The sequence below is a fragment of the Littorina saxatilis genome, linkage group LG2, assembly GCF_037325665.1.
Source record: "Littorina saxatilis isolate snail1 linkage group LG2, US_GU_Lsax_2.0, whole genome shotgun sequence".
NCBI classification, from domain to species: Eukaryota; Metazoa; Mollusca; class Gastropoda; order Littorinimorpha; family Littorinidae; genus Littorina; species Littorina saxatilis.
Window position 1 is genome coordinate 38,904,364 of NC_090246.1, and position 26,422 is coordinate 38,930,785.

A 26,422-nucleotide genomic window follows, 5' to 3' on the forward strand; every position below is an offset into this window, starting at 1 on the left:
TAGGCATAACTGTGTGGTCAGGTCGTGTACAGTAAGATCTACTTTTGTGTGGGGTGTCTCAAGTGTGTCGTGCTTTCGTCACACGCATTTTAATTTCTGTTGGTAAATTCCAGTGTAGCGTTAAGCTGAACAGTGATGATATTTCAGAGAGACCTCATTTGAACTCGGAGAAAGGACTGTGCTCTTCGTTATTTGCGATTCGAAACCTCCAGTCGAGCTTCGACGTATTGACTGTGCGGAGACCGGCACGGTTGGCCTAGTGGTAAGGCGTCCGCTCCGTGATCGGGAGGTCGTGGGTTCGAACCCCGGCCGGGTCATACCTAAGACTTTAAAATTGGCAATCTAGTGGCTGCTCCGCCTGGCGTCTGGCATTATGGGGTTAGTGCTAGGACTGGTTGGTCCGGTGTCAGAATAATGTGACTGGGTGAGACATGAAGCCTGTGCTGCGACTTCTGTCTTGTGTGTGGCGCACGTTAAATGTCAAAGCAGCACCGCCCTGATATGGCCCTTCGTGGTCGGCTGGGCGTTAAGCAAACAAACAAACAAACAAACAAACTGTGCGGAGTGACTCCCCTTGAATTGACTCGAAGTCGAAGGACTCGACGGTTAGCACATTTTCAAAATAAATGTGGCATATTTCTCGTGTTGTATCTTCACTCATCGGGGAGTCTGATACTAAATATGAACGGTAAGAATGCTCTGAACCCTACACGTATTATATCCCCATCGTTTTTTCCTTTACATTTGCCAAACATGTTAATTTGCTGAGCGGGGTTTATGTCGTCTGCTACGCTAGGACAAATGAACCACTGCAGTCTGCACTGAGTCTGCACGCATGAGGCAGGCTGGTAATAATTCTTATATATGGTAAGAACGTTCCGAACCCTACACGTTTTCGATTACGATTGTTCTTGCCTTGAAATAATAATTCGGAAACCATTCATTTACTGAACTGATGCAGTCGTATTTCAGTGTAGTCTGCTACGTATGACAGAGTCGATCGAGTCAGTCTTCCAAACTGGTCTAGCTGGTACGTTATCGGAATAACACTTGTGTTTTCTGCTAGCAGCTGGGAATTGTATACTAACTCATCATTTGGTAATGTGGATGATAAGCTACATGCCACTAACACGGCATATGAGAAGAATCTATGCAAGTCGGCGAAAATTAGATGAAACACAGCGGCTTCTATTTTTAGATCAGTGGCACTGTGGCACAGGCACATGCAATCTGTCAGAAAAAAACACACTTCTGCTTTAATTGAGAAGCAGGGAATTTATGGTCATTTGGTATTGTGGGGAATATAAGCTACATGTCATTAATTAATTCTGAGGATGAGAGCACAGTCTCGCTTAGGCAAAGGGCGGAAGAATACGCTCTGTGGAAAAGTTAGCGCACTCAACAGTTTTGGCGCATCGCCATTAGCCAATCAACTGGTTCACATCAGTCATGTGACACCAGTACTTACTGACAATTATTATTATTATTATTATTATTATTATTATTATTATTATTATTATCAATCTTGTAGAGTCAGATTTATTATAATTGTAATGTGAAGTGAGAGATATATAGTGTTGTTTCCGTGTACACTGCCACAGATCTGCGGTCCAGGCTTTCACATGGAATCAGAGCATCCTTTCACCTGGACACATACAGATAATCAACACCATGGATGCTTTTTGTGCGCAGTGTTTGAAGTTTTTGCTAAAATGATTTGGCATGTATAGGTGTCACTTTATTAGGAAATTAATTGAACAAAAAGTTTCCCACTCGTCAGGAAGCAGGCTGTTGGTGTTGAGCCTTTGTTGAAGTTGAAAGGTGTTTTTATTTGGTGCAAAAGCCTTAACAGATCTGTTTAGTGCTGGACATGATCGTTTTCATGCACAGCAAGGAATGTACCTTAAATTATTCATTTTTGTTTGCCAACAGAGGACTGCAGTTTATTGTATAGTAACTAACACGTATACTACTGATGACTAATACCTCATGTCGTAACTCATGTTTTTGCATGCTCATATAGCTGGTCAACTTACATCTAAACCCAGAGGTAACTTTGTTGTAACAACGGAAGTGACGCAATGTTGACATAGAATTTACTGTGCTTTATTTTGTGTTTATTCTGTGGCATTCTGTTTGTCTGTGTCAAATTTATTTTTGTCAGCTCTAATTCTTCCTTGTAATTTGTGTGAAGCATTTTCATTCAAATCTTTCCTTTTGATTTCTCACCATTGTTGGCACCCTTGAAAGGGAGCCTTTCAGTTCTGATTATTGACGTTTTTAAGATTTTGTCATGTATATATTCTTCGTTTTAATTGTTTTCTCTCTTTTTTCCCCTTCTTTTTCTTTCTTTATTGAAAGCATTCTGATTTAAATCATCCCTTTTAATTTTTCCCAATTGTTTCCACTTTTGAAAGGCAGCCTTTCATACCGTTCTGACTATTGACTTGCTAAGATTTTGAATTTTATGTTTATTTTTTCTTTCTTCCTTTCTTCCATTCATTTTCATTTTCTGTTCGATTATATGCATGGACTGAACTTTGTTCAGCCTCTCCGTTCTTGCATGTGTTTATTTTGCTTCTATTTAACTTTGTTCAATAAGTTAAAAAGGTTGTGTGGATTTGGTTTGCACAGTATTCTCTTTGTGTCTGAGCAATCTCAGCTCCATTAATTTGACTTCAAAGTTAAATTTAGCACACATTTTTTTTCTCTGTTCATTTGCGGTCTCTTAATGTTCAAGTGTGATAATGTGACTCTCATTTTGATAGCTGCTAATGAAAAGTCAAATTCAAAGAGCAAATTGTTCTGGATGATTTCACTAGGAAGTGACTTAATTTTTCCTTATTATTTTAGTGTGGATTTCTGTGTATATGGCACAGGTACAATGTACTGTAATACCAAAAGTTCCTTTGAAAATTAAAAAAAAAAGTAAAATGTTACATTCAGCGTGATATTGATTGAGTTACATGTTTTAACATTACCTTCTTTGTTCAGACTGAATAGATTGATTAGTAACAAAAAAATTGGTTTGAGACAAATTGTATACCATTTTCAAGAATAAACACTGCAGCGTGTAGTTTAAAATCCGATTGGCTTAATTAATCCTATAACAAAAAAATGAATGTGCCTCTTATGCCTTAATACTGTTTCTTGCCATTTCTTAGATTAGTGAGTAATATAATCCATTGCTCTGTTTTTCATGCTTTCGCAACAGACTTTGGAAATGAATGAGGTAAACGACTCCTGCATACTCACACTCTTCCATTACACAATTTGTCATTGACATCTTTTGTTTCCCTCATTAATTTGTACATTAGACATTAGTGAATGAAAGTTCATGTAGGTAAGTAAGGTGGTGCATTGGTGGATTGCGTGTGCGTGCGTGACTGTGTGCATGCACATGTGTATGTGCATGTCCATGTTTTTTGGTGCTTTTTGTCTGTGTGTGTTTGTGTGTGTGATCATGCAAGTAAATGATGTTACATCATTCTTTTTTATGCTTTTTGCTCATGACGGTCCTCATGCACAGCAAAATAGGTTGAAGGGATGTACATTGTACTCAAGGATTTCAAAGGCATGTTCATCTGTTTTGATGGAAAGATTGCTTTGTTTACAAGCCACTTTTGTGTTTGCTGAACAGATCGAGTGGAGGTCTGTACGTCACACACGCATCTTTTTTCAATTGGTCTTTTCTATCTCGTGTTCAGACCACCTGAGCTGAAAATGTAAAAACCCAACAGAAGGCAAACTTTTCGTCCTTCTCTATACATGCAATGTCCTTTTTTTTCATCGTTGCCTTGCTATGCCATGTTTCAGGCAACAGCGGCACTGGCGCAGAACATCCGGGAGAAAGTGGAGTCCATCTCGCTGTGGCAGGACGTCACCAGTCAGACCATCAGGGAGCTCAACCAGAGCATACAGCAAATGCCTAACGATGTCAGTACACATACTTTGTTCATATTGATTGTTGGCACAGTAAGCCTCCCGTAAACCATCACTGAGCTCCCCGAGCCTCTACATACAGTGCAAGCATACTTCCATTTGAACGCTCACCGAACGGGAACATCCTGGCTGCTTTCTGTCGAGAGTGAGACATTTTCAAAGAAATTATTTTTGTTTACTATGCGAACGGACAATCAGGCACCTCGTCTTGGTGGTAGAGCTACTTTTAAAATCTAATTAATAAATTGACAGCTTGTTACACAAACATTCTTAAATCATAAAAGAATTCTTTTTTCATCAAGACAAGATCAGTAAAATTCGAAGTTTTGAAAGTTTGAAAAAAGAAAAGCCCGGAAACATGTTACGCAGAACGTCTCTCGTAGCAGACGACGGTTGTGCCTAGCGCCAGTTCCTCTGAACCGTCAACCGCCACCGCTCTAGTTCGCAGCCGTTTGTGGCGTGTTAGTTTCAGAGGTACACAATAACATGCTATTGCAGATAAGCTTACAGCGAGTCGCATTGAAATCACAAACTGACGACTAAATCGTGAAAAAAGGGAAACTGGATCACACAGGTTCACGATGGCTCAGGGGTAAGATAAACCACGCAAAAATAAATTCTTTGAAAATTGCTCGCTCTTTATGGATGGCACCTAGGATGTTCTCAAGCGGTGAGTTTTTAAATGAAAGGGTGTTTGTACTGTGTGTAAAAGCCTGATAGTATCTGTGATGGTTTACGGGAGGCTTACTGTGCCTTTAAGTTCAGTGTATGGCGTGTTACATTCTAGTGGCACAATAAAAAAAACAAGAATTGTATGTTATTGGAACGTTTTATTATTGACAAAACAAGTGTGTGTGTCTGTCTGTCTGTCTGTCTGTTTCACTGTGTTTTTTGTTGTTTTATTTGTGACATGTCTTGTAAGTGCATCTTTTTTAATGTGTGCAGATCTACGCCATTGAAGAGAAACAGAAACTGCTGAGGTCTGAGCTTGAATCCAGGGTTACCTCGGAAGCTGAGAGCAGGTAAGACATGAAACTGAACCATGCATCTAATAATATATTTCAAATTCATGCACACAGCAACAATAACAAAACACAAAACCAAAAACAGTCAAACACAGATAGAACTCATATATCTGGTGTTTCAATAAGTCCCTTCCCTTGCATGGAAACATCACTTGCCGGTTCCACAGTACAGTCTCTAAGCTGCCGAAATTGTATCATCCTCGTGTGCAAATTAACGCATGCAACGAGACCGATGCCCACATTAAAGATCCCAAGTTTCCAGTGATAGTCTCTAAAGACCTTCAAACAAACAGATGCCTGGCACGCACACCCTCAAAGACGGTGTCATGCTGCCCCTGTGGTAAAAAAAACCTACGGTGTGGCACGCAAAACTCTCACTATAAGGTGACACAGACAAAAAAGCTGAGGAATGCAGAAGAAGAAGATGAAACAGTATAAGGAACAAAAGCAGTACCTATATGATCCATGTGTTTCATTTTGCTTCAGAATCCGTGATGTGGAGAACCTGAAACAGGAGCTTACTATCCTCAGTCAGCGCAAGCAGCCACAGGCCGTCACACAGCAAGATCTGCAAGAGGTAACACTTTTCTTCTGCCTTTTTCAACTTTAGGCCTTACTATGCCGCTCTAGTTTACTTCATTTATGGTCAGTTTATGAAAGAATTACTGCTTGTAGTGAAGAACTGAATGTGTTTGTATGCATCCCTGTTTGTGCATGTGCATTTTCTGTGTATTGGACGCAGCTAAACTCAAAACAGAAATAATGCCTGGTGTGGAAGCTTAATTATTATCTCCCTTGCCAAATGCATTTGTTTCAGTTCACATTAGTAAGGCTTTTGTTACATGGTCTTTCTGGCAGTTCTGAAAGTATGTCTCAACTTTTCAGCCATGTATGCACTATTACCGGGTAAGATTTCTCATACTGCTTGGAGTTTGTTGTTTCTGGTGTCTCAGACTTTGTGCTGTTTTTGTCACAGGTCCAGGGCACAGTTCGCAAATTGGCAGAGTCCATCCAGACAGTGAAGACGGTGCTCGGCATGAAGATACAGTCTGAGCAGAAACTGGTGAGTGTATCTTTCGTTTGGATTATTTTATTGTTATCTCTTGTGCTGATGGACCCCCCACCCCCTCTCGAAAATGTAGAGTTAAACAATACAAAAGCACAAAACCAGTTTTGAAATAGGGCGTACAGATTTGCTGTTTATGTTTAAAACTCTCACAGTACCCTAAGTCTCTTCTTTTGTATGTTCATTTGAATTAGATGACCAGCACCCATAGATTTACTGTCATGCTCCAAACACAATTGCTTGCTAAGGAACAAGCTAAGGTGCTTCAAATAGAATACAATGTCAAAGAACCTGCGTACGAATTTTAGCAAGCCCCGATTGCTGTTGTTTCCAGAGGATTTCAGGCATCGAAGACCTGCAGACACAGATCAACAGTCTCAAAACTCTGATAGGTATGCACAATGCAGTAGCTCCTGTCCCTCTTTATATGCGTGCTGACGGAGATGCAGCATTTGACCTTGACAATTTCATCCGCCGAGACGAGACGGCAGGCATCCCCTACAGAATGTCCAGCTATGGACAGGCCAGTGGAATGCCTGAGAAAATCACTGCAACTCAGCCAATGCGATCCCAACGTGGAACACCCACCGGTCCCAAGGCACTATTCCTCACAGGGAAGGGAGACAGGTTTACAGCCCCCGGCACCAGACACCAGAAACCAGGATGAAGCTGGCCACAGGCATGAAGACACCGACCCCAGCTCAGCAGATTGAAGTCCCGCCCACGACGGAGCCTGTGTACGCCCAGCAACCCATCACACCTAAAACAATGACCCCTGTGGAGCAGCCGGATCCTTACCACGCTAAAGAGAATTCATTTAGGCTGGCAAATCCTATTCCCCAGACTCCAATTCAACAGCCAGGTCCCTACGGCCAGGCCGATGAAAATCATACTGATCCTTGCCACGCAAGGCAGCAGCCCTCAAAACCATCCACACCACAAACCCAGACAGTAAACCCAGTCTCACAATCAAATCAGCCAGGAACATTGACTGGAGACCATCAAGAACACCCACCACAGGCACACAAAACAGGGAAAGAAGGAGAAGAAGAAAGGCAAGAGACACCCAAAATTTAAAACAGTATGCACAGAGCGCACAGACAGAACAGGGCAGAATATGTTCATAAACGATGACGATCTGTACACTGAAGAGGATGACGACGACGAATGGGGACCTCCGGAGAAGGACTTTGGCTTGGAGTCGGCACAAGATCCTAAGGCTGAAAAGAGGGCTGCCGAGAAGAGTTCCAAGTATCAGAATGCAGATCCAGGTACTGCTCGCACAGATGGTGAAGCCAGCAATAAAAACACAGCGCGCCAGGCAGACATTCTGGTTGACATCTAGCTTGCTGTCATCATGTCAAAGTTTGGTTTGAGGCCTCGTAGGTATCGTTGCTACACTCTGCTGTGTACCTAACCCAACTCAGTTGTGATGGTATCTCTCACTTTTCCGTGAGGCTCTTCCAATACGGGAATCGTAACATTTCAACTAAAACATGTATTGCAGTGTCTGTTTATGGTTATGTTGGATTTTTCACAGACTGAAATTGCCTAATCAACCATTTTTGATATTTCAGTGTTGTGGTGATCTAAACCATGACTTGGTGTTGAGGTGATAAAAACTATGACTCTGTAACAGTGGATTCACTGCATTCACACAGCTAATCATGCCAACCTAACATTTGTTTTGTGTATGTTCATACTCCAGTATGTGTGTTTGTGCTGTGACAAGTGCACTGTCTGCAGTTGTTGTTTTATTTCAGCATAGCCCAGATTTTCAGTATTAGTATTTCAGCAATTTAAGTCCGCCCAGCTGACATTGAACTTTCGGTTTCCAATGTGGCTGCATGGTGTGATCACACCCATCCCTTTTCAAACAAAACTTTCATTTAGTGAAGACACATTTTAAAATTGGACATTTGTATTGGCTACAAATGTAATGAGTTATGAAAAATGGGGTGGGTGGGGGGGGGGGGTGGGGGGGGGGGGTAGAGGGGGGGGGGGGGGGGTGCTGCAGTCTTTGATTGTGTCTCAAGGAATCTGCAGATAAAGGGGAGTGGTATGACGTTAAAATCTTCTGTTTCCTCTTAGCAAAGCCAAATGTCCAATTTCAAAAAGGCTTCTTCCCACGTAAAATGTATTCCTCAGTCATCAAAGCAGACTATTCATCACTTCAGGGATGACGTCTCCGAAAGAACAGCTATGTTTTTTTTTGCTTTTGTTTTTTACCAAAGGATGACCTCCGTCCATTGTCACGCCACTGTCATTGCATTACTAACACTCACATGTTTGTCCATCGCTTCTCATGCAACCCACAGCGCACTGAGACCACCAGACGCTTGGAGGACGACATCGACGATCTGCAGAGGAAGGTCAGACCCATGCTGAACAACCCAAATTTCATCAAAGACCCGCATGTTAACGGGGACAAAGAAGGTGTGAATCGATGGGGTGTTTACAATGCCTACAGGTAACGTAGAATAGTCGCATGCTTTTTGCACCTTTATTTGCGGGGTTTCCTACACCGATCGCAGACATGCAATAGGGGTTAAGGATAGGTTGACACATGCATTGGGGTTAGTCTGATAATGGGGAATAGGTTTAGGCATATGTGTTAGCGGGCTGTCCAAGAGTGGTAACGTGTGTTGGATTTTACATAATCATTACCCCTTTCCTCCCCCTTCAGAAAAAGTTAGCTTTCATGATGTCTGTACCCTTAAAATGAAAATTTAATGAAGCCAACTTTAGGGAGTACCTGTTTTCAGAGGACACCCTTAAATTCCTACCAGCCAGAAATGTCAATTCTCTGAAGGTGATGGGGGAAACTTTAATCTGAACTGAGGAAGTAAACCCATGGCCATTAGAAAGCCCCTCATTTTATATTTTGCGTGAAGAGGGAGAGGAAGGATTCACATTGCAGGGGCTACTACAGATCTTATAACTTGCTTTTGAGACACTAGTCTAAATATTCAGAATACTTCTCCAGGTCGGCTAAAACCGATAGCTTAATTTGATGAACAGAATCTCATTTTGCTCCGGATAAAAGGGAAATGGAAGGATTTTGTCTTGTGGTGTGGGTTTTGTGGGGGATGCTGAGAGGGGTACACTGGAATCTAATACTTGGATGGTTAAAGAAGTGGGGACAACAAAACAATCAACAAGAAAAAATCTTTGGTTTTATGAATGAGACATCGTTTATGTCCTCAACTAACATTGAATCCATTTAATGGATGTAATGAATTTTCTGTGGACTAATCATGAAGCAGTTTTTGCTACACAGCCAAATCGGTGTAGGTAACTTGTACCATGGAATGAATTCACCACCATTGCCGTCTTGTCTTTGGTTCTTGCATGCCCATGATGTTTGCCTCTTGATTTTGTCATTGTTGATGATGTCACTTTGACGTTTTGATGATGTCATTATGATGTTGCATGAGAAATGAGCTCGAGCATGCTACTGGCGATGGTGTAAATTGCTGTTACATGTTTCAAGGTGCTGCTTTGTAGAATAGGACTTCGAGACTGAGTGCTTGCATGTGCTTCCTGATAGACATATTATATTTTCAGTATGTTTTTGTGAGCCTCCGTTTTAGTTTTAGTTTGATGGGGGAAAAAAGAAGACCCTTCCTTAGAACATAGCGAGTATTTTTTTGTTTTGTTTTCATTTTTTTTTTTAAAGTTATATTTATTTAATTGTATAACTTTTGATTTTCGTTAGGGAGTTAGATGGCTTAAGAGGCTTTGCTTGTCTATGTTTTCTATGATTGTTATTATAGTTTTTCAAGACATGCTACCTTGGTTTATGATTGGACCTGCGGAAGTTTGACTTTTAGTGTCTGTCATCTTAATTGTAGAAAGAAGAATTCTAAAAGCAATGTAGTCAAAGCGGTCTTCGCCGTTTTGTGACAGACACAAGTTCAAAAACGCCCTTGTCTTTCAAAAGATGTTCTTTGATCTTTTAAAGATACATGGAAGCTTTCTTCCAGTGTAAACCATCTTGTAAATCGCCACGGATTTGTCAAGGCTCTTACATGGAATAAAAGAATCCTTCCACTTAGACACACACCAAAAATCAACAGCCTAATTTCTGTACAGAATTTATGTTTTGCTGAAATAATTTCGCATGGACATGGGTGTTACAAAACCAGTTCATCGAACAAGTCCCATTCAGCACAGAAAGCAGCAGCAAGGTTGTAGGTTTTGCGTGTATCCAAGTCGAATTCTCTTATCCCAAGCAAAAGCATGGACTGATCTTTGGTCATTTACAAGATAGATCACACAGGAAGGACTTTACCTTCAATTACGGCGTTTGAATTACTTGCAAAAATCATTGTAAATGCAAAATGTTAGCACATTACTCTGAAAGAAATTACCGGGAAGAAACTCAAAAACAGAATTACATGTATGATGTTTTTTATGTTGTTATTTTTTTGTCTCAAAATTTGGAGGATGTTGAGTAGGATGTGGGCAAGTTTGTTTTTGTGATATTCTTAGGATTGAACAACTAAATGAATTGATATGTCAGGTCGCATTAGGATCAAGTTTGGGGCAATTAGTGGGAAATCAACATTCTCTTGGACATTTTTTTTTTTTGTATAAAGGTAGAACAGCAATTTTTTTTATTCATATACAGTGGAACCCGCCTTTTAAGACCTGAAAAAATTGGAGAAAATCAGATCTGAAAAAGAAGGGAGTTAAAATGGGGGGTAAGTTCACATGATGAACAAAAATTGTGAGAAGATATGGAGAAAGTGATCTAACAGGGGGCTGGGGGTCCACTGTAATGGACATGGAGAAAGAGAATACTCTTCTTTCGTGTTTCCCACCCCCCCCCCCCCCCCCCCCCAAAAAAAAAATGCTGTGGACGAGTATAGTTTCTGCTGCATACTCTTTTTTCAATTGTTCAAAAGTTCACGCGAACGTATGCATGAGTGTGTACACCTCCTTTTGTGTGAATTCGTCTGTTTATCGATCTTTTCCCGCCTGGATACTGACAACAAACAGTATGCACTGAATTACATGTTCTTTCACGTGGATGTCGCCAGTTGCTGTAGTGTCGTTAGTTGCATGGAGCAGGGACCTGGAGTGAATCGCGAACATGAACACTGTGATCGTTTTGTGAATGTTGCTGTCACGTTTCACTATATCACAGAAGGTGATTATGAACGGTTAGTTACTGCTAACTAACTAACCACACCACGATTCACTCTCGCAGTCATACAAATAGATAGAATCAACAAAAGTATAAGTTTCAGACGCCTGTTTATATACTATCTCGCCACCTCCCTCGAGACTTCACTCCAAAAGATGTTTTACGTTCAAAACGTAAAAATAGGTCACTGACAAAAATGCCAGTTAAAGTTTAGAAAATGATAAAAAAAACGCTGGCGCTGGACCCGAGTACTCTTCAGACTGGCTCGCTCCCCCAGTATGAAAGTTTTTGTCTTGTGCACATGGATTTAAAAAAAAAAAATTTATTTATTTATTTTACACAATTAAAAAAATTATTAGAGTAAAATAAAACATTAAAACGTTCATAATAAACAATAGTAAACAAGAATTTAAAAAAAAAAAAAAAAAAAATAGACCGCCCATGCCGGGAATCGAACCCGGATCCCTTGGATTAAAAAAAAAAAAAAAAAAAAAAAAATTTTTTATTTATCTTACACAATTAAAAAAATTATTACAGTAAAATAAAACATTAAAACGTTCATAATAAACAATAGTAAACAAAAATTTATTATAAAAAAAAAATTAAAAAAAAATAATAAAAAAAACAGACAGCCCATGCCGGGAATCGAACCCGGATCACTTTAGCCATAGTCGGAAACGTTTTTCACCAAGCCACCAATTCTATCATTCCCCAGTGAACTCAAATGCCTATACTCCTCGCGCACAGTGGTACACGCACGCAAACCACGCACGCACGCAATAAGCCTGGTGTCGCTGTCGCTGGCTGGCTGGCGGATTAGCATGAATTGCGCCCGCCGTTAAGAGTGGATTTTGTGATTTATTTGGCATTTAGGTCCCAGGTAACATTATGAAGTTTTAATACGATCAATCGGACCTATTATCAAGTTAGTGTATCAACTTTTGAACGAACTGCGCCCAGTAGTTTCCCAGCAATAAGCTGTTAAGTCGAGACGAACAGACAGACAGGCACACAATTAAAGTCTGCTGGACCCTAGTACTGCGTACTCGGGGATAATAACACGCTGATCCCGTGTATTAATAGGAAAGTTACTGATCTGCCAAAAGCGCTGGTTCATGCAGGTGTCACACCCCACGTTGTCACCACTCAAATGATATCATAAATATAAAAGATGACTAGGTGGTATACAGGGTGCAATGAACATGGTGCACTTAGCTTTCTGCCACTGAGTGGGCGACCCGTAAATAGTCTATCTCCACAACTGCTCCGTTGAATGAAGTGCCGGCTGGCGTGGAAACGAAGCAGGGATTAGTGGAGAAATCAGGCGCCTCACTCAGTCGCTGAAGGTCCTCCCCGTAGTCTACCAGAAATAGTAGCAACGAAGAATGGTAGGACGACGACAGCGACAGCAACCACCAGAACACCATAACACCAGGTTACAGCATACAGCAGATGTTCCAGTTACAGCAAACAGCAGATGTTCCGGTTACAGCATACAGCAGATGTTCCGGTTACAGCATACAGCAGAAGATAAGTACATGTAAGCTGCAACAAAAAGCATCGGTGCACTAAACATGCCACGCTACCCTTCACACTCCACCTTTAAACATGTCACCCTTCTATATTTCATAGAGCACGTGGGCCTGCACAAACGAACTTTTAAAACAACAAATCAGCTATTTTCCTTCCTTCTCTCCATATCTGCAAAAACCATATACAGATTATTATTTTAGCGTCACAAAGAGCAAATTATGCGCTAACCTGGAAAGAACAACAGAGAGTATTTCATTCCACAAACACAGACTCGTCAACAGCGTTAAATAACGATTTATTACCTCAACAGCCTATGTAGGTAGCTCTCCTTTAAGCGAATCCGCTTCCTTTGTATGGCTATCGTCCGTAGACGAATTTCCTGCCACACCCCCTCTTGCGCTGAATTACTTTATGCGTTGGAAAATCCCCCCCGCTCAGCCAAGAGTCACACCTGACAACCTTGTCGTCAAATAACATGTAGACGGCGAAAAGTGGTCCCTTCTTGACGTTCTCAGAAGCCCTACTGTACATGCAGAACGTTGTCATGAAATTATGTATCACCAACGTGTTGTAAACCAACAAACTTCTGGAAACAAGAAACCTTCCCTTCTCTCTGGCCGCCAAATGTTGAAGTGCCTCGTTTCATGTCCCCATAAAACAACCTTGAAAATATCACGTGACTCCGCGTGTCACATATTCAGTTCAGTCACAGCCGATTTTGCCCAGACAGCAAAATCACCCACGTGGAACCCCTGCAAAACGAAATCCCCGTGCTCAGCTATGCTCTGTCAGCTAAACACAGCCCTTGCCCAAAAGCACAGGCGCTTTCCATCACAATTTGAGATAGGCACCCGACAGAGTGTTCCTTCTTCATCTGTCCATGTCACTAAATCGTGACAGTTGCTTACTTTTGTGTTGTTTTGCACTCTATCCGATTTTTAACAAAAGTGTCTATGCCTGTTGACTTTAGAGGCATGTATTGCTGGTCGAGTCCTGTGAGCGTGTTACTGTTAGTTGTTTTCTTGGTGTCGTAAATTTGTGTCGTAGTTACACTGTTCTACTGTAGCTTCGTAACGCGTGCTTAATTAGCATCATTTAACCACTTAGTACTTTTGGTGCTAACACACAGAGTATTATGAATATTTTTTTAATAAGGTCTTATTGATATTAACAGTAATTCTGGTGCTAATCCTGATGCGTTTTGGTTTCATGAAATTTAATTTTTGTGAACTTGAGTACAAGTGTTATTTAGGAGATTTTTAGAATTTCAAATTTTTTTAAATGTTTATTAACAATCGACTTTCATGTTGATTAATGTAACTGTAAATGTTTTAAAAGCTTTGAAGATTGATGTGTCGTTTACAATGAATGTGTAAAGACTGTGAAAATTATATGATACATTTTTACATACTTTACAGTGATAAATGGGCTGTCAACCTTGTTGAAAATCTAGAAAAAAGTAACTGTTGTTCATGACAAATACGCTAATTAACTGCATTTGAACGTTTGATTGTTGACTTGATTGACCAATTTAAAATATACAAATATGCATGTTTTATGCTAGCTGCTTTCACATGTATTTAAATGCAACATTACCGTACTTGTATAACTTGAAGGAATTATATCTTAGTAAGGACTTTTTATCTTGCAATGTATCCACCAATGATATGCATGTTTCTGAGAAACCTATAGTGGGTTCGTTAGAGGGTTTATTTTAATTGTTTTCACAATTGAAAATAGGGATTGGTAAAGATTACTTGTTTTAGGTGATTGAAAAGTAGTTGTGACTTTGAGTGATAAATCTGTGTTAGAATGTGTTCGTTGTGCAGTGTGAGTAGCTGGTGTTTCTATGTCTCTCTCTAGATGGTTAACCTGGAAGTCTCGTCTCATGTGGTTCAAGTGGAAGACATCCTCCCGCAATCCTCCCGGCCCCTCCCGCCCCTCCTCCAACGCTCGCAAGGATGATGGTCGCAACGATGTCCCAACCCCCACCCCCCGCAGTCAGAAAACAAGCCGCCCAGCTACCAGAAACAGTGTTGAAAATCGTAGCAGACCTGCCACAAGGAACAGCAACAATGGACAAACTCCCACCGATAAGCGTCCCGGGAACAGCCGACCAACGAGTAGGAATAACAACAACAGCAGGAATGCAAACACCCCCACCGATAAGCCGAGTAACAGCCGTCCAGGGAGTAAAAACAGCAAAGAGGCTGGCAAGGAAGGCGGGGGAGAGAGGGAAGGACCCACTTGGTAGATGTCGCCTCTGATATATACTCACAGATCATTCCGTCCATCTTGTATTCAGCCCAAAGACTTTTTCTTTCTTGTCTGACTTTTATGTTGGCACAATTTTCATAGTTATGTGTTAACTTGTTGGTGGACTGTGTCGGTGACAAAAACCCTCTATGTTATGACTATCCTGACTTCATTTCTGTTCTGTTTCTCACTTACTTAGTGTATGTTACATACGTAAGTCTGACTACTTTCTAATAAATGAAATTTCTGATGTCACTGTTTGGTGGAAATCTCTTATGTCACATTTTTGTCTTCTGTCTTTCTGAGTATACACACACAGCAGCTCGGTTCAAAGACATTCCAAGCGTCCACAGCTATCTTAAATTCGTGTAGATTAGATGTGCAAACTCTGTGATCATTCCAAAGACATTCGGGACTCGTCTGTGATCTTTTTTTGTTATTTCTTTATTCACTAAACGTTTCACTTACACTGTTTCTGCATCTTCCTGCCTAGATCGACCTACACTTTCTGGATGGCTAAACTGATAGGTCCATAGTGTCGACGTTTCAATAAAATTAGTATTGTGTTTCACAGTGTCATATGTTCGTTATCATTGTTGAGCACAGTTTAGAGTTGTTGCAAAGAAGATTTGCCAGGGTGCTTAATAAGATGTGCGAGTTTCTTGCGAAGGATGGTTAATTTTCTTGTAGCTCACTTTGTCCACGTTCACCTCAAAGAGTTTTGAAATCAAGTTTAGTGTCTTTTTCGTGTTAATGATTTTAAGCTGACGCATGTATCTCTTTCTTTTACCATTTTTATTTTTTAGAAAAGGGAATTTTTCAGCAGTAAGGAATGTGTTGTATCATCCCACAGCGTCTTAGTTTCACTTTTTCCTTTTCTGTAACAACCAACGGTGCTTTTTCAAATTTATGGTATTCTACTGCTGATTGTTTATCTCTGTCTCTTTCACTCTGTCTGTCACTCTCTGTCTGTCACTCTCTCTCTCTCTCTCTCTTTCTCTCTCTCTGCAATGACAAATGAGTTTTTTAAATTTCTGTCTTTTTTTCTTTCTTTCTTTCTTTCTTTCTGTCATTTTTTCTTTTGTCGTCTTTTTTATGTTTTTTTTATGTGTGTTATTGCTTATTCATTTTTTTTTATCTCGTTTAATTTTCAACGTTAATATCTCAAAGTTTTGTTCTCTCATATTTATTGATGTTATTACTCCGTCCAGGACATTTTGAGTTTAAGAATACTCTAATAATTCATTTTCGTCCTATATTTGTGCCTCATTTTATTTATTTTGGGTTCGTTTGTCCTGTTATTGATAACAAAATAAACTTCTTTTTGCATTTAGTCAAGTTTTGACTAAATGTTTTAACATAGAGGGGGGAATCGAGATGAGGGTCGTGGTGTATGTGTGTGTGTGTGTCTGTGCGTGTGTGTGTGTAGAGCGATTCAGAGTAAACTACTGGACCGATCTTTATGAAATTTTACATGATCGTTCCTGGGTATGATATCCCCAGACATTGTTTTCATTTTTTCGATAAATGTCTTTTATGATGTCATATCCGGCTTTTTGTAAAAGTTGAGGCGGCACTGTCACACCCTCAATTTTCAATCAAATTGATTGAAATTTTGGCCAAGCAATCTTCGACGAAGGCCGGACTTCGGTAGTGCATTTCAGCATGAAGGCTTACAAATTAATTAATGACTTTGGTCATTAAAAATCTGAAAATTGTAATTAAAATTATGTTTTTATAAAACGATCCAAAATTACTTTTATTTTATTCTTCATAATGTTCTGATTCCAAAACCATATAAATATGTTATATTCGGATTAAAAACAAGCTCTGAAAATTAAAAATATAAAAATTATGATTAAAATTAAATTTCCAAAATCGTTTTAAAAACTATTTCATTTTATTCCTTGTCGGTTCCTGATTCCATAAACATATAAATATGATTATGTTTGGATTATAAACACGCTCAGAAAGTTAAAACAAAGAGAGGTACAGTAAAGCGTGCTATGAAGCACAGCGCAACCGCTACCGCGCCAAACAGGATCGTCACTTTCACTGCCTTTTGCTCTACCGGCGGACTACGTTCAGTTTCATTCTCTGAGTTCCACAGCTTGATTAAATGTAGTAATTTCGCCTTACGCGACTTGTTTATTCTCTGGGTTTAATTTCACCGTACTTCATGCGTCGATCTGTGATACATTTAGTAGTTTTGTAAAACGGTTCTCTCAAATGGTTGTTTAATAGTTTATATTTCATGTACATTTTTTTTAAATTCATTCGACATTGAATGTTGCATCAACCGGGTCTCGTGTTTTTACTTGATTCTTTAGATAGATAGCTCATTAAAAATCAATTTAGATAAATGACGGAAAAGCATACCATATATATAAAAAAAATAAGCGTCTAAATCTGATAAAAATTACAATCATGTGTATTTAAATTTACGTTCATAATACGTTTTTCTTAGCCCGTCTTGTACATAATTATGGATGATTTGTTTCTGACATGATAATTTTTCATTGCGTACGTGAACTCGCCCATGTTTTGCTGACTTCAGCCCTTTGACTAACGTTATGTGAAGTACACACAGAGACGGTAGAGAACACACAAGTCTCTGATACATATACAACTAATTTGTGTGTGTACTTGATATATAGCTCTCATTTGATTCACGATAAGGCCCATATATGCTTCTTTTCATTGATACCATAACGTGCACAGCTAGTTTTAAGAGTTAGGCTCCGCCCTCCTTATTACCTGCTTTAAACGTCGAGGAAATTTTACAAATTCAATGTTGATATCGCTTAATGCGTGCAGCTGCTGTCTTGTTTGTTTATTTGTTTGTGCATCTTTTGTTTGTCATGTCTATCAGCTTATAAAACAAATAAGAATTTTTTTTAATGCATGTACCTGAATTCTCGTTTGTTTGACTGTTCGCCTGTTCGTTCGTTCATTGTCTTTCAACTTTGAAGGAAAAAGTAATTTGTTCTAGTTGACCTTATCTTTACAATTAGTGTTTTTATTTGTTTATCTATTTATTTATTAATTTATTTTTGATATTATTTATGTAATCAACTGCGGTAATTTGTTTATTTAATTATTGTTTAGTCCATTATACTTATTTATTAATGCGTTCAAACTAAAATTTCAGTTCAACTTCATAGGCTAACTAAAAGAAAACCGCCCATGAAGTAAATGCGATCAACAAACTTGTCCGTTTTACCACAAATCATAATCAATCGTTAATAACGAAAAATTCTCATTTTATGTTGTCTGGCACTATATCAGTGTGTGTTAGTCCATAGCCGTATCCGTCCAGGAATTCTTTTACAGAATGTATGCTTGTCAAATCGTTAACAAGAACAATGCTGGGAACAGTTCTAAATATTTGCTCCAATTATAAAAAGAAAATCCGTCCAAGGCTACTGAATTACAAGAACCTGTCAAGAATGGGTATTTTATCATACAACAATAAAAAATAGAAATAACTTTTATCGAATGGTTTCAGTGTAAGAAAGCGGCTCCATCATACGTACTGAAACGTCGCCGGTATTCAAAAATATTTACACAAAATAACTCTTGAGATATCTGGTATCCAGTGCAAGTCTTGTGGCGCAGTCCGAGGAAATCACTAAATAGGACGAATGCATTGTGCAAGTCCGTTGTGAGCTCGCCGCTTTGGAAAATGACGGTTGTTTTTCTCCTTGTACCATTTACACTTTCGAACATTCATTGAAAGGAGAAAACAACAAGAGAAAGCGAAAGCTATGACTTCTGTGACTGTCTGTCAGTTCTTGTTATATATTGTTATTAACACGCAACCTCGGTGAGCCGTTTCTCTGTTACATACAGTTATATATAATTATTTTTAAGATTCCAGCAGAATATTTCGCATCCTCAGGTCCTTGAACCTAATTTCGGAATTAATTTTTATCTGTAAATATTAGGGCCTACTGGTTAGGCATCATTTAAACCGGAAAATGAGGCAGTAAGGGCACCGTAAAATGACTTGAATGTAACATGCTGCTTGTTCAATTTTGACGGAAAACGTATGAAAAAAAGAAAAGAAGTCTTTTATAAATCACTACATGTTTAAGAAGTCAGGTTTTTTTCAAGCTTCAATGACGATAATGTGTATGAAGGGACAGCGAGTTATGACTGATTCTATTTCTATGGCATCGACAGGGCGCGTTAAACACTAGGCTTTGGTCATAATTTGTTAACTTTATTTTGAAATCAGAGATTGTCATTTGTTTCGGTGAAACTGTACAGGCAAATTTATTTGTAAAGTGATGAATTAATTAAAACAAATGAATTGATTTATGGTAAAGGATAATCTGCTCTTGATGGTGTCGGATGTCATTTTTTCCGATGAAACTGTACAGGCAAATTGGTTTGTGTACTGATGAATTGGTAATGGCAAAGAATATGCCACCTCTCGCATGTGAGATGGCATCAGAGGTTTGTATGAATTTAACTTTCCTTCTTTCTCAGTGTACAGCAATTTGTCTGTGATATCAGTGTCGTAATAAATTCTCTTTAATTGATGTGACTGTCTTCTTCTCGTGTGACTGCAGTAGCTGTGCGCGTGTGGAGTGATTTCATCGGTATTCGCACAATGTGTTGTAGTCAGCCGAACAGTGAAGGCTGGCCACTGCCACTAAAATACACGATAAAACACACGTATATGCGCGCACACACATACACGCAAACACACACACACACACACACACACACACACACTTCCGCAGACATAAGCGTGTTCGCGCACACGACAGGATGTGCGCTCATATACCAACACTCACAAAGCGCACCACACGATGTTTTCACATTTTATGCAAACGATTTACGGCAGATTACAACATTTTTAAGTATTCTGCTATTAAAAAAAAAAAATAAACTCGCACAAAAAATAAGAATTTGTGTTTTTTTTCAAAAGTCGCAGATAAGTAAGACTTTTAGACCATGTTGCGCGTTCGCGGTAATTTTGCCTATTAGATGTGTGTGAGTATCTCTGTGTGTGTGTTCATTGAGATGTTTGTATATTGCATACATAAACAGATTCCTAGGTCTCCAGGGCGGGGATGTAGCTCAGTCGGTAGCGCGCTGGATTTGTATCCAGTTGGCCGCTGTCAGCGTGAGTTCGTCCCCACGTTCGGCGAGAGATTTATTTCTCAGAGTCAACTTTGTGTGCAGACTCTCCTCGGTGTCCGAACACCCCCGTGTGTACACGCAAGCACAAGACCAAGTGCGCACGAAAAAGAACTTGTAATCCATGTCAGAGTTCGGTGGGTTATAGAAACACGAAAATACCCAGCATGCTTCCTCCGAAAACGGCGTATGGCTGCCTAAATGGCGGGGTAAAAAACGGTCATACACGTAAAATTCCACTCGTGCAAAAAACACGAGTGTACGTGGGAGTTTCAGCCCACGAACGCAGAAGAAGAAGAAAGAAGGTCTCCACATGCTACATCTTCTTTAACGAAGGTCTTTTACATTATTTTATTTATTTGTTTTACTTTTGTTTAGTTTGCATAAGCTGCCTTTGTTTTCTCATATTTTTATAAACTCTATAGACCTTTTTTTTTGTTTCATATGTTTATTTATTAATTTATTTCATTAAAATCGGGATTATGATGTGGAAGGTACGCTTCCCCCTCCTCACCATCCCTTTGGCCTGAGTTTGCATCGCTTTGACAAAACGTCATCCAAAGCAATACTCAATTCTTTCTGCGCCCGTCTGGAAGAGACTGACTCGGTTTTTCATTTCACACCGTGCTTCTCCGTCAAACAGTTGGTTTTCAGCTGAATAATTTCTATTCTGTGAAGCAGGTTTTGATAGTTTTATTCGCATAATTGAATATGATTTATGAATGTTTGAAAATCTCTGGTCGTACCTACAGCCGCAACGGCGCGCCGCCACAAGGCCATTCGATGACGGACACTGGAAGAAACCAAGGATGCTGATGTGGCAGATTCTGATTGGACAAATGTCTCTGATGTCGTTTCTGGAACAATTTGATTGGTGGAGTATGTAGGACGTAAATCAGTGTGGCTAGCGTTGCCGATTCAGATTGGACACACGTTTGTGACGTCATGTACAACACAATGTGATAGGTGAAAAACATATGGTGTAAAACAATGCGCTTACAAAATAAGAGGACCCGTTCCAAGCACTGGACGAACCAAAAGACAATGTTCTCGCCAATGTGGCAGAACCTGATTGGACATATATTTATATGATCACACTTATAGAACAACTTGATTAGTTGACAACCTGTGACGTAGAATTAAGAACGCATGCGCTTGGTGGATTCCAAACACTGACGAAACCAAATCTGATATTGATGTGGCACATTCTGATTGGACAAATGTTTGTGATGGCATGTTAAGAACAATGTGATTGGTGAACAATCTGTGACATAGAACTAACTGCGCGAATGATTGTTGGATAAGTTCTGTACTGTTCAACACTGTGGAGATTTGATTGGTGAATTTCAGTCATGGAGGGTAAGAGATGCTGCAAGCGCTCAGGTTTTTTCCATGTTGGATAATGATCGCTGATAACGACTGAAGAGTTAGAAATGATGGGTACTTGCAACCATCGAGAAGTGAACACATTTAAAAACAAAGTACAATAACACAAATAAGATAAAGAGCATAAATGATCTGGAAAATAAATAAATAAATCTATAGATAAAGAGAGGTTAAAAAAAGGGAGAAAAAACCCATGTCAAGTGTAAACAGTAACATATACACAGTTCTCTTTCGCTAGTTTCTTATTCACTGTCGAAATCAAGTGTGTGTGTGTGTGTATGCGGGGGGGGGGGGGGGGGGTGTGTGATTCGGACGTTGTCAGAAATGTGATTATTGAATTATCATTGTGTGCATTAAAACAATTTTTATCGAAAACAATTTTACACACTATTTTTTTTCTTTTTATGTCACTTTTTTTTTAACCTTAAAAGGCATCAACAATTAAAAACTGTTTAAGGACTGTAGTGTTCATTTTTCCATTTCAACTGGAGATTTAACCGCAACAGCGGTTGAATCGTATAACAGCACCCTTCCCCACAACGCAGTCACATGTTTTTAACATTAAAATTAGCATACAAGCTACTCTAACTCAGTTTCAGACATCTCACCGGCTAATATTACAACCACTGGTCAATAAGCGAAATCTGTTTGGTTCGCCCGATATAGACAAGCGACAAGGATCGAAATCCTGAGCCCAATTCTCCAAAGGATTTGAAGACTATCCGCCATGATGAAACAGGATCAGAGTTACCGAGACTAACCCTCGCCCTGCCGCAACTTTTAATAAATTCGAGCGGCAAAAACAAAAGGAGGACGCCTCTACGCAGCTCAACTTTTGACAAGCCGGGATAGAGAAGCGGTGAAAAATGAGACCGGTAAACACGGATCGTAGCTACAGAGGTTTTAGTCTCCTGTCTTGGGGACATATTGCCTACAGCTCCACGCCTACATGGGGTACTCTTTGATGTCGCGGAAGGGTTGAGAGTGCACCTCGTCCAATGAGGGCAGCGCAGGAATTCACGTGCGCAGATTCCAACCGGGACCTTCGTTGGTTGGCTGAGGTGGTCTTCGCTGGATTGTCCCCCCTTTCTGCTTGTGTGGATAGCTCTCACGTCTTTGAGATTTGGTTTGTCTTGTGCATGCGTGGTTGTAGGCACGGTTTAGCTTCGCGTTTCATTAGCTTGGCCTATAAAAGAAAATTAAAACTAAGGGGATTATGAGTTATGTTTACACACCATCAGAGATCTTATTTTCTTTCTATCACTTGAAGTGCCTGGTTAATGAAAGAACATCTAAAGAGAGCCATCATAAACATCTGCAATTGCTCCCAAGAAAGTTTACACTTTGATTATCTTACTCTTTGATTTTTTTATGTACTAGATTGTAAAGCCTAGTGCTTATTTCACCACGAAGAAACAGAAACAACATTTGAATATTGAGGACCACATTCTGCAGAATAATACTGATATTCTCGAAAGCTGGACTTGACGTTGACTAACATTAAAAACACAACACTTGAAGAACAGCCGGGATGGATTACTTTGCAAAAGCAGAACTCGCACAAACTAAAGGACATCATTATCAGAACGGATTCGCCAACCTGATTTGTTCAAACGTGTCAAATGTATTTTTACACTTCGCCGTCTGAAGTTTTAGCTAGAAGGTTTTCTTATTGTGAAATAAATCGCCGAGTAAAATGTTAGTTTACATGTACGTGTATTTCAGATGTTACCCCCTACTACTGATACTAGGTCTACATCCCTTAGTTTCTCTTGTCGATTAATCTTTACCTCGCATAACCACCTTTTGCACCACCCTTCCCCTTCCCAAAACTACACTCATCTCGCTCCTACCACGCTTTTACCAGTTTCTCCCCAGTCCTTGATTCGAAGTGCAATTACCCGCCCTTGCTCTCACGAAACCCCGTCTGTTCCCCGTCTAGGAGCCAAATAGCCTGGAAGTGGCGAGTTTGCGCCTATAATCCGGCGTTTCTCGAATAGCTGCGTTGCTAAAACAAAGTGCTGATAATCGCTGGTGACTGAAATGAGCGGATTTCGACTATCAGACCGGTAGGCACGCTGAGTGGGTTTACGAACGAACCGGTTTTTCATCTGGTAGCTTGCGACGCAGTTGTGCTACTATTAGTACTCAAATCTCATACTTTGTAAAGTTCTTTGTGATTCATTCATCAGTTTCTCTTTCACTCCTCATTGAGGTTTCTCAGAAAACAAAAGTTTTGACTTCGGTTTTCGTTTATTTTGTACAAACAACTTGCATACGTAAAATAATCATCTCAGATGACCTCATGGAAATACACTTTGCCAAGAGACATTGTTCGGAAATAACTCTGTTTGGAGTTTGTATGAGTTGTGAAAAGAGTGAATACCCTTGCTTTTAGTGACACAAATAGTCCACACGTGCTCCTTGTCTTTCAGACACACTCCTCACTAAGGATAAGCCCGTGGCCATTGTACGGTTTCACTAAAAGCAAGAGTATTTACTCTATCACACCCCGGCCGGGTCATACCTAAGACTTTAAAATTGGCAATCTAGTGGCTGCTCCGCCTGGCTTCTGGCATTATGGGGTTAGTGCTGGGACTGGTTGGTCCGGTGTCAGAATAATGTGACTGGGTGAGACATGAAGCCTGTGCTGCGACTTCTGTCTTGTGTGTGGCGCACGTTATATGTCAAAGCAGCACCGCCCTTATAATGGCCCTTCGTGGTCGGCTGGGCGTTAAACAAAAAAAAAAAGAAGAAAGAACTCTATCACAACCAATGTAAACCCGACAGAGTTATTTCGGGAATTCGTCTATTTTGGAGGCATTTTAGAAACATCTTTTACGTGACGATTGTCTTTCATTCTGACCATCAGCTCTAAGTTATTTCAGATCGAGATCAAAATGGTGTCCCAGAAGGGAGGGGGTGAGTAGAAGGGACAGGGTAGCAAGTGCAAGCATACTGAATACAAAATAATAAAAATCGTACCTAAAAGAAACTTGAATGGGAAATCTCCAGATCAGAATGCAAAATGACCTGCAACCTCAATAAAGAAAGAAACAAACTAACGAACGAACAAACAAATAAATAAATCACAAAGAAAAATCAAAAGCTGTGTTGCTGGAACGACTTACACAAGTTTTTGTTTTTTTTATCTGTTTCGTTTCTTTTTTGTATGTTCGTCGTTTTTGTTGTTGTTTGTAACAACATGTTTGTTTTTTTTAAATGCTTTGTAATTGATGAGAAAATGGTAAAGCTATTGAGACAATACAATACAATACAATACAATAACTTTATTAATCTCTAAAAGAGAAATTGCATTGCTGAGCTTTTGTGTCCGTAATAAAACATACATAAAACATTCAAAAATAAACATTTGTTCTTTGAGATTTCACGAAACTTAAATAATCGCTGTTAACAAAGGCCTTGGAGTTCGCAACCAAAAGCAATTAATCCCACCAAAAGCTCCTGAACGCAATCTGGGCGGATGTATAGGTTACAACTTTCTAAAGCACTGCAGGAAATACGGGAAGAGAAGGGATTTTAACTACCATTTTCCTTTTTCCTGCACAGTAACCCGAATGTACGAGGGCCGATTGTAAAGTTTGCAGCTCTGGTAATGGCAAAGTTACTAGAAGGGGCAGACCTGGATTTGTCAGCACTTAAAATAAATATCATTAGAGATGCCTTTGTGAAGATTCATGTCTATTACATGCCACTAGATCGATGACAACCAAGATCTGCTAATGTTTGTACAAACAAATGTATTTACTATTATTAACGTTGACGACAGTAGACGGTAGTGGTAGTGGTTTCGAACCCCGATGCAAACAGAAACACACGTATATATATATATATATATAGAAGTGAATCTCAAAACCATTCATCGGGGAATCGATGTAACCGCTCAACCTTTCGCAAAGAATGTCATGAACTTTTTAACAAACCCTCCTACCGTCAATGTTGATACGATGGCCCAAGCAGAGCCTTGCAATTCTTAAACTCCAGCCGTCGAGACAAAAAAAAGTATGAACAACGCCGATCCCTTTACACAAGATATAGCTTTGAAGTGTACGTGCAGAGGATTCCAACATTCTTCCTTCACCAAAACCGAATCGCTCTCCTGAAGGAAGGGAAAACGGTGGGGTACTTCTGTTTGAGTGGTTACACCACGTGTTCGTCGCTCGAGGAAAGCACAGTGAACCCCCCCCCCCCCACCTCCCCAGCCCTTTATGACCTCTAAAAAATCGCCTGTACATGTATTTCTGACAATAAAAAACTGTTCCCCATTGAGGACATCAGTTGTGGAAAAGAGAGAGAGAGAGAGAGAGAGAGAGAGAGAGAGAGAGGCAGACACACACACACACCACACACACACACGTACAGTCACACACACAAACACACACGTACACACACACACACACACTCACACACACAATACAAAAATTGGAACTCCAATATATACAATTCTGGAAAGGTCAAATAAAAAGTTCACCAAAGTTAAATTTTTATCAAAGAATAGTAACAAATTATAAAACGGAACCATATCTGTTATGCATAAAACAAAGAAAATATAAACAATCGTTGTGTAAACTAAGAATAAGTGCCCACGACCTGAAAATTGAAACTGGTAGATAGCCTACAGCAATACACCAAGGGAAAATAGATTATGTGAAACATGTGGAGTAATAGAAGATGAAATACATTTTCTAGATAACTGCATAGAAAACAACCAATTACGAAAATCTTTCATGAGTGAAATTAATCGACCTATATATTCATATGATGTACCAAGTCAACTTTTGCAAGTAGACAAAGTTCAAACTAAATTGGGAGAATTTGTATATAATTGCTTCAAAAAAAAAAGAAACAATGTACATAATCAATTGGTTATTTATCTTCCCGTGTCTTATG

General features: G+C 39.6%; 1 protein-coding gene across 5 annotated transcripts in view; it reads left to right on the plus strand.

The window, feature by feature from the left end:
* LOC138958951 (coiled-coil domain-containing protein 154-like) overlaps positions 1-19,521 on the plus strand; it is a 52,810-nt gene extending 33,289 nt beyond the window's left edge. For 3 of the 5 annotated variants that reach the window (XM_070330299.1, XM_070330300.1, XM_070330301.1), the window contains exons 11-18: positions 2,024-2,050; positions 3,215-3,232; positions 3,817-3,936; positions 4,888-4,964; positions 5,454-5,544; positions 5,944-6,030; positions 8,352-8,503; positions 14,582-19,521. In XM_070330299.1, coding sequence (XP_070186400.1) covers positions 2,024-2,050; positions 3,215-3,232; positions 3,817-3,936; positions 4,888-4,964; positions 5,454-5,544; positions 5,944-6,030; positions 8,352-8,503; positions 14,582-14,972 — 963 coding nt within the window. In that variant the 3' untranslated portion in view covers positions 14,973-19,521. The remainder of the gene's footprint in view (positions 1-2,023; positions 2,051-3,214; positions 3,233-3,816; positions 3,937-4,887; positions 4,965-5,453; positions 5,545-5,943; positions 6,031-8,351; positions 8,504-14,581) is intronic. The other 2 variants (XM_070330303.1, XM_070330302.1) reach the window with 2 other exon arrangements.
* The last annotated feature ends 6,901 nt before the right edge of the window (positions 19,522-26,422 follow it).